The sequence below is a fragment of the Bidens hawaiensis genome, unplaced genomic scaffold, assembly GCF_021521415.1.
Source record: "Bidens hawaiensis isolate Kalapana, Puna unplaced genomic scaffold, B.hawaiensis_p1.1 tig00064623_1, whole genome shotgun sequence".
Classification (NCBI taxonomy): Eukaryota; Viridiplantae; Streptophyta; class Magnoliopsida; order Asterales; family Asteraceae; genus Bidens; species Bidens hawaiensis.
In genome coordinates this window covers 47,783-59,931 of record NW_027501524.1, presented here as the reverse complement: position 1 = coordinate 59,931, position 12,149 = coordinate 47,783, and the positions used below count along the sequence as shown (strand labels likewise).

At 30.2% G+C, this 12,149-nt stretch overlaps 1 protein-coding gene across 1 annotated transcript; it reads right to left on the bottom strand.

Annotated features, from left to right (window-relative positions):
• Positions 1-794: 794 nt before the first annotated feature.
• Positions 795-9,548, bottom strand: LOC143604281 (cytochrome P450 714A1-like). The gene is made up of 5 exons (XM_077080811.1): positions 9,078-9,548; positions 3,161-3,387; positions 2,742-2,992; positions 2,323-2,671; positions 795-1,480 (listed from the first exon to the last, which is right to left on the bottom strand). The coding sequence occupies exons 1-5, from the start codon at positions 9,400-9,402 to the stop codon at positions 1,052-1,054; spliced, it is 1,581 nt and encodes a 526-aa protein (XP_076936926.1). The 5' UTR covers positions 9,403-9,548; the 3' UTR covers positions 795-1,051.
• Between the last annotated feature and the right edge of the window lie 2,601 nt (positions 9,549-12,149).

Below are 12,149 nucleotides of genomic sequence, written 5' to 3'. Positions count from 1 at the left end.
AGCTAAATAGAGTGAACCACAAGCAATCAAGAAAAACAAGGGTGGATAACATCTCCTGCTATATCAAGAAAGTTAATTGAAGTGAATTTTATTATATCAAGGTGCCATGGGAGGAGATGCCTGTGAATCTGCTGACTTTTGCACTCAGAACTTCAAGATTATCATGGAACAAGAAGGAATTCACCATCTTTTATCTGGTGAACAGAAGGTATGAAAAGAATTCATGAAAAAAATGAAAGTTTTTTTTTACTAAACTTGATTTAAGTTTAAAGCACCCTCTTTTAATTCATTTACTTGATGGCATGGTTGTTTGCAGTGCCAGATTTGGAATATCCACCAAAACTTTCAAGCTGATCAGAATTTTTTAGAGAAAAATTATCTATTTCATGATCTTATACTAAAGTTGCAAATACTTCTATTATCTCACTGGTTTGATAAATTAACTCGGGTAGTTGATCAAGAAATTTGTGTTTTTTTTTTGTCTTTGTTCTTCAGTCTTTGCTAACTTGAATCATAAAGCAGGAACTACTGATGCAACTTGTATGATTAAATTTCAGTGTGTCCTTCTGGTTGGATGTGTGTTGGTACATGCATAACATTAAGCTAGACAGGGAGTAGACCTGTAAACGAACTGAAATGAATGAGCATGAACATGAACACATGCGTCGTTCGCTCATTTATGTTCGTGAATGTTCGTTTACGTTCGATCGTTTAAATCTGTTCATTTACATTCACTATATTCATTAGTTTACATTTTTTACGCTCGTTTTTTACACAAAGATGGATTACCTCAACAAGTTAAAGATATTAAGCACGAACATGTTCTTAAACTCGATATGGCAAAAGCATACATCTGTGATTTCTGCAAGAAACGAGGGGCATTTTGGGCATTTTCGTGTCATGTTTGTGGCTATGATCTTCATCCAACATGCATCAAAGAAACCCTATAGAAAGTTTTAATGTTTTATGTATGCTTGTAATTATTATATCAAAACAACTTGATTCTACAAAACATGTTATACATTAGAATGCATACAATAATATCATCTCTCTATTGAAACTTTTGAATGATGATGTTGACACCGTGTCCTGGTTGTACAATCATTCTATAAGCAGGAGAATGCTGATAATTTGGGGATAAAGAAAATGTGAACTTAGAAGTGATAAGTGAGATGACCACTTTTAACTGAGCCATTGCAAAGTTTCGGCCTAAACAGGACCGAGCACCGACTCCAAACGGGACATAAGCTTGGGGGGCTTTGCATGCTTTGATTACACCGTTAACGAACCTCTCGGGTTGAAATTTATGGGCATCGGGTCCCCATATGTCAGGGTCACGGTGTAGTGTCGGGATCAAGCTCCATATGCAGACGCCTTTGGGCACGTCTAAGTGTCCTATTTGTGTCCTTTCTAGTGCCTCTCTTGACACAAATGCTGCTGGTGGGAACAACCTCATTGCTTCTTGAATCACCATTGTTACCTGCATAGGTGTAGTTTGAAAATGATTATGTGGTTTTTGATTATTGAAATTAGGGGTGTTAATTGCGTCAGGTTGGGTGGTTAAATTTTCAACCTGAACACGACCCGTTTGTTTATTTGTGTCAAAAACATCAATCCTAGCCCAGGTACACTTCAGATCTTTTAAGTTTTAACCCATTTCTCTAAATGTGTCAAATAGGTTTGCGGATAGTAATCAAGCTGTAAACTTGTTAATTGAGTTGGTGGGATGTAATAAACGGGTTAGACGAGTGGTTAACGGGTTGGCCTGTTAGATCTACCTTTTTGTTAAATGGGTAACCCGATCACGGCCCATTATATGAAATAGGTCAACACGAACGCAACCCATTTAAGTTGTTTATCTAAACATGTCAAACGTGATCAAGTTATAAACTTGTTAATTTTGCTGTAAAAATAGGTTAAGTGGGTTGGTGGGTTGACCTGTTGGGCCAGCGTTTAACCTACAGGTCAACCTGAAAACGACCCGTAAAATTAAATAGTTAAACCTAAACACGACCTGTTTAACCTATGTTTCTAAACATGTTGAACGGGTTGGCCGGCTGTAATCATGTTATAAACTGGTTAAATCGAGTTTTAATAAATGGTTTAAACAAGTGGTAAATGGGTTGGCGGGTCGACCTGCTTGGTTTGACTTATACCTAAATGGGTTAAATAGGCCAACCCGAACACGAACCGTTTATTAAACGGGTTAGATATGACAACCCAAAACCTAACTGTTTTCATGTCATGTTAGAATTTGCCATCCCTTCACAGCCAGATAAACAACTAAAATAAAACTGGTGTAATAATGGTTATGGACTTTACCGATTTCAACTTAGGAAGTGAGTCCACATCAAGTGAGCCATTAGGACACGCTTGGGACATTTCATCACGGATACGGGTCTGCCATTGTGGATACAAAGCTAACAACATCAAGCACCATGATGCAGCCACACTCGTCGATTCATGTCCCGCAAAGTAAATATTCTTGCAGTTATCAACAATGAAATGCCTGCTTTCTTCTTTACTTGCAAAATGGTCCATGGCTTCTTCCAAGATCATTTGCAAAAGATCTTTCTTCAACAATGATGCCTCTTGACATTTTCTTTCACACACAGCCTCCCAAATCAATGAATCTATCTCTTTTTCCAAACTCTTCACATCCTTCTTTTGTCTGTTTTACATAAACTTTTCAATTCTCGGGTACTTTTGTAACGGTTTTTATAAACATTGTTGAAACTTACCCGAGAGTAGGAAGGCCAAAGAGCATGCCTTTAGAGGAGATGGTTTTTTGAAGGGTTCTAAGTTTGGAGAATATCTCTTTGCCTTTGGTGTAAGAGCTTCCAAAACATACCCTTGAGATCACGTCTGCGGAAACTGCCCGCAGATCATCGTCAACTCTTATCTCGGCTTTTAGATCACCTTGAACATCAATGCACGCTTGCCATTTTCGCAAAAGTGGTTCGACCGATTCCAGCATGAGCCCCATCATACCCTAGTTAATTAAGAAAAAGATTGTACACTATAAGTTTATGACACGATCGTATCATTATCATTTTGTTAACCCTTTGTTTAATGATAGGATTGCGTTATGAACCTCTACAGCTATAAGTTCATGCATGGAGTTTGTCTGGTGGGATAAGAGTGAAAAGGAACAATGTACCTTGACTTTATCCATGAAGAATTCGGGGGCAATAATTTTCCTCTGGTGAACCCAAAAATGGCCATTTGATCTCAAAATACCATTTCCAAGTAAAGGTGATAGTCTTTTGGTGATGTAAGAAGGTTTTCCCAGTCCAAGTGTGATGGACTGGTTCATTTCCTTAACCAGTTCAGGATCATTTATATACAAGTGTTGCTTATTCCCTGTTGAGTATGTAAATATTGAACCTGCATCCAAACACTTTTAATAACACACAAATTATGATATATCTCTATTAGTTCGAACGGGTAGAAAAACTATGACTGAAAAGGAAACGAGTCAAAAGATTCACAATATGCGTGTCCTCAACTCCTCAAGACATACAACTTATTTAATTATTGTGTTTTAAGAAAAAAAAACCAAGGACGTGTATTAATTTTTAACACCTTTAAATTATCGACAATAAATGGTTAAAACACAATAGTTAATGTGCGTTCTCAACTAGAAAATTGTTTAATTTGCAATCCAATTATTATTATTATTATTATTATTATTGTTGTTATTATTGTTATTTTGAAATTGTTGGAAAACAAGTGTTTCGGGTCAACTTAACCCAACCATTTGGACTTTCATTTGAAACAAAAAAAAAGTTGATGCATTTAAATATAGTCAGCCAAGAGAATGACACGTGTGAAATCTTGATTAGCATTAAGTTGTGGATGCTTTCAATTAGTTATTTTCGTTGGCCAATCAGTTTGTTTAAGAATATATATAACCTTAAGACCTTAGAATTAGATCTCAAGTTTAGATCTAATCTATCCAATTAGGAGTTTCATAATTCATATTAATAATTAACGCTAGAAGATATATATCGACTATAAGAATATTAAAAAAAGGCTTCTTTTTTTTCCCCCCTTTTAAGTAACATTCAATGTATGTATGAGGAACAAATAGTCAACTCAACGTAGATAATTATCGTTAGGATATTTCAAAAAAGATCCTTTATGAGTTCATCATATTACCAAAAGCTCCAAAGTAATTAAACTATTTAAGTATGAATTAATTTGTGGTTATTTAGTAGGCAATAAATATGGAGGATCGGAGGTGGAGACATAAAGTTGAAACATAATGTTTGCATTGCATTATTCCATGGCCAAAAGGAAAAGGAGCAACAAGACATATATATATATATCACACTATCACATCAAACAACAGTACCAATATTCCACCCAGCTCATTATATAAAAAGGAAATTCAAATAAACATCTCAAGTATTATAGCAATATAGCATGCGCAGCTAAGTTGACTTGTACCTTATAAACTAAACCTAGCTAAGTTGACTTGTAAATTAACAGATAAGATGAAAAAGGAAAGGTGATGGATCGATGATACATACTTTTAAGTTTATAAAACATATATCTTTCTAACGGGGGACTATAAATATTTATAACAAATTATTGAGAAAATCTTCAGATCGCCTTGTCTGTGAGGCGTTTGGAAATTGGAATCCATTTTGGTATATTACGTCACATTCATACAAATAGTGAACGTGTGAGACTTTAACTAAACAATCATTTAACAAGAGCGTAATGGATTTAACTCTAAGTTAAATAAAAGAAAAAAAGTGCGCTCTACTAGGTGGTAATTGTTAAATTTTGTTAATATCTCATCATTGAGAGATATTTTAATATAAACTAAAATTTATTATAAGATGATATCCTTAGAAAAATAAAGTTTTTAATTAGGTTCAAATTTGTAGGGCCTGTTTAATATTTTAATTCTAAATGAAGGTGATGTCACCTATTAATGAAAAACTTAAATATTAGTAAGTTAAAATATAGGCAATAATTTAAGTTGTTGAGATTTTGTTAAAATAGTTATAAATTTCACAGCTGTTTTCTTTTATTTATAGTGTTGTAGTCTTGTCTGGTACACAAGTTGTAACTAGACCCACGTGACTTTCTCTTCTATTTTTTTGTATTCGTCTTGGAACATAAAATAAAAATAAGAAACAGACACTGAGGAACATTGAAACATCTCTTTCATGAAAAAGAAAACAGTGTACCAATAGGTCAGTCAATATACAACATGCTCCTAGTATTATCCATTGGTAGATGGAAAAACAACTTTGTTATAAACAAAAAATATATCTATATAAATTAATTTTATCAAGTACAATCATATATAAAGTAATTGTATACGGTAACCCGACTATTTTTCTTGTGTCATTATTACGTTATTGGCTGGTAGTAATATCCAACAATATCACTATTGATATTGTCTAAACATATTAATTTACGACTTCAAGTTTTTTTTTTTTTCAATAGTTAAGAAATAACCATGGTGATTGGTGACTGTCAATGTGTCTTGTGTTGAGATTGTAATATTTTCGAAATATCTAGGAAAAATTTCGTTAGTTAAACATGTTTTCTTCAAATTAATATAAAAATCAAATGATGATATATATTGACAAATTATAGCAAAATAATACTTACTCATGTGTCATGTGTGGGCAGTCATGTGGGTATAGGGACCATCTTGTTTTGCCAAAATCGAAAAAGACAACTTAGATGACTATAATCATATATCATATTTTGTATGTCAGTATAAACGAATATTTTAAATATATATTTACTAGTTTTTATATCCAGTATTAGAGGAGTTGATTTACATTATTATTGGTTTACACTATTCGTTTGTAATATTTATATATATATTTTTAAATTTTAATTTTATTTATTGTACTAAGTTAATAATATATTTAGGATTTGAAAATAAAAAGGTTTCAGAAATAAATGAAATATTATAATCCGGATTAAAAACTATCTGGGTTTGGTGAGACTAATGATCCGCTTATTTTTTTACTATAAACTTATTTATTAATTATAAATAATATTTTTTTTTTAAAATCAAATATTAATTTTTACTATAATCTTATTTTGTAGGATTTTCATATTAAATAATTGTAAGATTAATTTTTATGTAATGAGATGTTATAACCCGTTTAAGGGCTATCTGGATTTGGTGTGACCAATTATTTCTTTGCTATAAACTTATTTATTAATTATAAATAATATTTTTTTAAAAAAATCAAATATTAATTTTTACTATATCTTTATTTTGTAGGATTTTCATATTAAATAATTGTAAGATTAATTTTTATGTAATGAGATGTTATAACCCGTTTAAGGGCTATCTGGATTTGGTGTGACCAATACCCATGAATTCGAGTAAAATGCATAAGAAGACTCCATTTACAAAAGAAAAAAAAGTAATATGATGGCATGCGATGATGTGAGAAGCAACATAAAAGTTTTTAAATGTTTCGTTTATATATATATTTAAAACATCAACACACAAGAAAGTGGGAATATAATATATGTTACTAGCTTTTATCCCCGTATTACAAAAGTTGTTTTACATTTTTGTACAATTTTCTTTTAGTTTAATTATATTTATTGTAAGGAAGTTAATAATATACTTAGGGTTTGATGATGAAATAGTTTTACAAATAAAGAGATGTTATAACTCGTTTAAAAGCTATCTGGCTTTGGTGAGACCCATGAACCGCTTGTGTTTTTTAGTATAAAATATTTCTTAGTTATAAATATATATATATATATATATATATATTAAATCGAATATTAATTTTTAGTATATCCCTATTTTATAAGATTTTCATGTCATAATTTTGGTGAGATTAATTTTTAATATAATAAGATGTTATAACTCATTTAAAGGTTATCTAGGTTTGGTGAGACTCATACACGTGAATTCAATTAAATGCATGAGAAACTTGCATTTACAAATAAAACAATCTGGTGGCTTAGAGTTCAAATAAAAATAAAGAGTTTTCTAAGAATGGTAAGAACCGATATATTTTTGACATATAGCATTACAACCTTTGGTGAAAGAATAATCCTAGGAAACTATATCGGTTATTGTGGTGAAAGAGCAATTCTAGGAAACTATGTCGGTTATCAGTAATTTTAAATCTCAATCATTGATTAACATGATCTAATGGCTATAATTTATTCATAGTCTTCTTAGGAAACTACTTCTTTTTAGAATAACCCTCCCATATATATATATATATATATATATATATATATATATATATATATATATATATATAGGGTTGATATCATTTAAGAACTCCAAAAACGTTAAGAACTGTTAGGAACTCTAAACAATCAAACATTTTTTAAATTTTTTTATATACTAACTTTATTTAAAAGTAGTTTTATCATATTTTATATAAAAAATTTTGATTACATATATAAATCACAAGTTTACATATGTGTAAAATTTATGTCCTAACAAATTTACATTGGTGTAAAATAAAACATAGATATGTATAAAAACTAATTTTCAAAACTGTAATCGTAAATATAAATATACAAAATGATGAAACTACACTCAAATAACATGAACATACAAATTATTTTATAAAAAACGTTAGTTTTCAATAAATCCTAGAAGTTCTTAAATAATTTAAGGGTTCTGTAATGATATTCATTCTATATATATATATATATATATATAAGATTTCTCTAGAGAAAGAACTTGTTTCGATATATAGAATGACACTAATTATGAAACTACAACATCTCATTATGTCCCACACAACGTGTCTCTTCATCAAGAAAGTGTACAGTTTATCTTAAGTCACCGAAGTATTCAAATATTATACTACTAAAGACATCAATATAATATTATTGATCGTTGAGTATGCAAATATCGGTGACATTTAAACATCAATATAATATTGTTGATCGTTGAGCATCAATTTGGCCATCACAAATATTTTATTATTATATTCAAGTAACTCCTGATTATAAGTATATTTGGTTATATACACTTGATTATTAAAAGAATCTTTCATTATTTGGTTATATTTAATTAGTGTCGTTGATTTAATATCTATGTTTCTACATAATAATATTATTATTATGATAAAAAAAATCAGCAAAAAATTAGTATTGTTATATATGTCAAAAAATGAATTTTCCTTTTAATTCATGTGGGGCTAACTAGTTAAAAAGGTGTGTTTAACAAGTTACCTAGTGTCATGACACGTGAACGAAGTGGAATGATCAAATCTATTCGATTAATTAAAATGCAAACTATATAATGATATATGAAAAACACAAAATTCTTTTAAAACTTATTTGGATAACTAACGAGCCATTATAAACGAGAAAACCTTCTCTCTCTATCTGAAGTTCTCTTTATATGTTTCACCTTAACCACTTAACCATTTAAACGGAATCATTGACATATGAATAACACAATTATCTATTTATCTTATCAATCATGTCAAACCCTAGAAGAATAAAGGTAAAGTACATAGATTGATCATGAATTTTTCATGAACTTTGTAGCTAATATATCTTTGCCTTATATTTTAGTTCAAAGTTCAAACTAAATAAAACTTAATAAGAGACGACAAATGATTCAAGGTTAAGTATCTTAAAAAGCCATAAAACATACTTATTGCATATTATAGCTTCTTTAAATGTATTTCATATAAGTTAAAATATCATTTTGATTTTTTTTTTGTAACTGTTCAATAAATTCATTTATACACTTTTTATAAATATATAAAAAAAATAGATTTATAAGCAAAATTAATGAGTTTTGTGAATTTTTTTATAAAAGCTGAGATATATAACTAAAGCATGTCTATCATAGACGGAAAAAAACAAAACAAAAATTATATCAAAGAGGGTTTTTAAGTCAGTCGATCCAACCGATTAAACTCTTACGATTCCTATTACTAAACCACAAATACAAAAAGTTAACAATGGAATAAAATATAAGGTATATGTTTCAAATTACTGGCGTGTGAGTTAGCCATTTTAAAATCAATTTATATAAGTATTTTATAATAAATATTTATCAAATAATAGTAAGTGCATGATAAGGTGTAACATACCGTATTGTTTCCTCCATTGTTCAAAGTATGGGAAGAGAATACAAGTATAGTCATCACCAACAAAATCTGATCCATTGATGAACCTTGAAGCTTTCATGGAGATTGCAGCAGACTGGATTTTCTGCATCTCACCCACATTCCCATATGGAAAAGACGGTTTTGGCCCTCTGATTCCTTGCCTTTCAAGCTTCTTTCTTAATCTTTGGGGCTTCAACCATAATATATTCAAATAATACGAGGATAAGATGGTGATTATAAGTAAACAAACATAAACAAGAAGATCAAGAGTCAGGGAAGAAGACGATAAAGATGAAAGTGTGCTCATTTTAGTTTGTATGGGCGGTGGGGGTGTTACATGAGATGGAATGAAAGGGACTACTTATAATAGATCAAGTTTTGTTGTAGAGATGAGATTTGCTTGTTTTTAGACATGTACAAGATTTAATGTATCATGTACGAGTTGGTTAGCAGGTCTGGACGTGTGTTTTATATTTGGACCCCTTGTGCTTTTGTAAGTTTATACATTGAGTTTATAGATTGAATATTTTTCTTAAAGGTCCCCAAATGTTTGGTGGAGACTTTTGTTAGGCTTTGTTGATTTCAAGAGGTTTTGGTTATGGGAAAATGAAGATTTTGAAAAGTTTGACAGGTTATCTATTGCACATATTTACATGAGTAGGTTCATATACATTTTAATTTTAATATGAGAACGTAAAAAGTAATACAAATTTATAAAAAAAAAATAATAACGTAAGAAACAATACCAACTAAAATACTAATATACATAAACAATAATTTTTAATAACAATATAAATAACCTAAAAATTACAACAAAAGAATCAAAATCAAGAACAAAATAATAACAAAAACTTATAACAACAAAAGAAAAAAATCTAATAATAACAAAATAAATCATCAAATGCTTATAATGTCTCATAATTAAAATTAGCATAAACGAACAAAAAAATAACAGCAAACACCTATAAAAATAAACTTAATAATAACAGCAAATTAGTTCTCACTGTTTTCAAGTTTAAAATAAAATGTATTAAAATGTATCTGATCATGTTTCCATATTTACATGCTTTATATAGATGTGTCCTAAGTTGCATGTTGTTGGTTCAGTAGAGTTTGATGGTATCATGGTAGTTAAACTTCCTCCAATTAACGTGTCTCTCATTATTCGTAGTACATAGGGAAAGGAGGAAAAAAGAGGAAGGTCGTCTGCAAACGTGATGGGAAGAGAGTGTGGAAGCCGCCCATGCGGAAAGGCGTGTCTATTGGAGAGGAGAAGGCGTCTTTGGAGAAGAGTTTGATTTCATTTTTCATCCTTACTGCTCATGCTATAATTCATATTATCAATATTGAAATACTTCATCCATCCCATTTTAAATGTCATGGGAACCAAAACACATAAATTAAGAAATGTTTGATCGTTTTATTTTATGAGCTGTAAAATAACAATAATGTCCTTTAAGTTATTATGGCTAAAATCCATTTTTCTTCCTTGGCTAAAACATCTAGTATATGTAATAGTAAGGGCACAATTGAAAATTGAATTTATATGTATAGAAATGACATTTAAATTGGGACAGCCAAAAATGAAAAAATGGACATTTAAAATGGGACGGAGGGAATACTTGGTAGCTAATTTAGTGGTTTTCGTTATGTGTCTACTTGGTTTTTAGTCATTATTGCATACTAAATTTCAATAATAAAGTTCCTAACAAGTAACGACTTACGTAAATCATAGATCATTGTATCTTATACTTTTTTTTAACTAAATTCTAGGAAAATTTGATGGTGAATATATAGTTTTCTTTAGTAGGTAAACGATTAGCAACACGATGCATTTAATAAGTTTGATGGTGGTGATATAAACTTGAAATATTTAAAAAAAAAAGGAAAAGTCAACAATAGATAAATTAAGGATGCATGGTATGTAAGCTGATAATAACAAAATAAGATGTAATAACATTTTTTTAGTCCCCATAGTTTGTCAAAAATAACACGTTTATGCACTAAGATTTAAAATTGTTTCACTTTTATAAGGAGTTTTTTTATAATGAGTGTGGGTATTAACATTAACTTTTTTTAAGTTTTGACAAATTGATCAAAATATCCTTTGACTATTTTTTTTCTAAAAAGGTCATATATGTAATTCTTTTAATCTAAGAACTATATATGCAGTTTGCTTAGGGGCTAGTTGGTATTAATGATTTCATTAAAAGACTATCTCTGAATCGATCAAAAGTAGAATGTGTTTGGTTTACTAAAAAGACACATATTAATAATTGAGTTTCAGAGACATGCTGAATTAGATGTAACCTCTTAATCAGTTAGAATTCTTAATGATTTAACACAAAGTTGTCAAACACCCCCTTAAATAAAAAAAAAAGAAATATAATTAACCCCTCCCTAGTTCTTCGCCCCTTTTACAAATTTAAAACAAAGGACTTAGAGCATTCTTGATAGGTCACTCATCCCCATTTCTATAAGAGCATTCCTAACCCATCCTCGATATTTATGTGAGGAGAGTTTGTAAATTATATGATGGGGTTTTGAGTGGTTGTGAGTGTAAATTATAGGGTGGAGAGAGAAAATATAGTTTTTTTTTTTGTAAATTTGGGGAAACTTTGTTTGTTTCTATTTATTTTTTAATATTTGTTGAATTGGTTGTGAGTATAGGAAAGAGTAAGCTGTAATGATAAATGTATAAAAAATATTATTTAATTGAACAAGAGAGAGAAATGCAGTGTTTTGTAGTGTAATTATAGGCTGTGAATGCTCAATTACCAGTGCTTTGAACCCCGGACCGACAGGTCCAACCGAAACATGGTAGGTAATCCGGTCCAGTTCGCGTCATAAACCCCTTTTCTAATAAACTGTCCGGGTTCGCCGGTTTGAAGTCCAACCGGAGCCGATGAACCACCAGTTAAACCAGCAAAACCTTGTTTTTTGATAAATTAAAATAATGTATGCACTGAGAATCGAACATTGGTACCAAAACAAGATGTGAAGTTAGTAAATTCAACAATAGTCAACTAAACAAGGCTTGTTTTCTGTTTTATT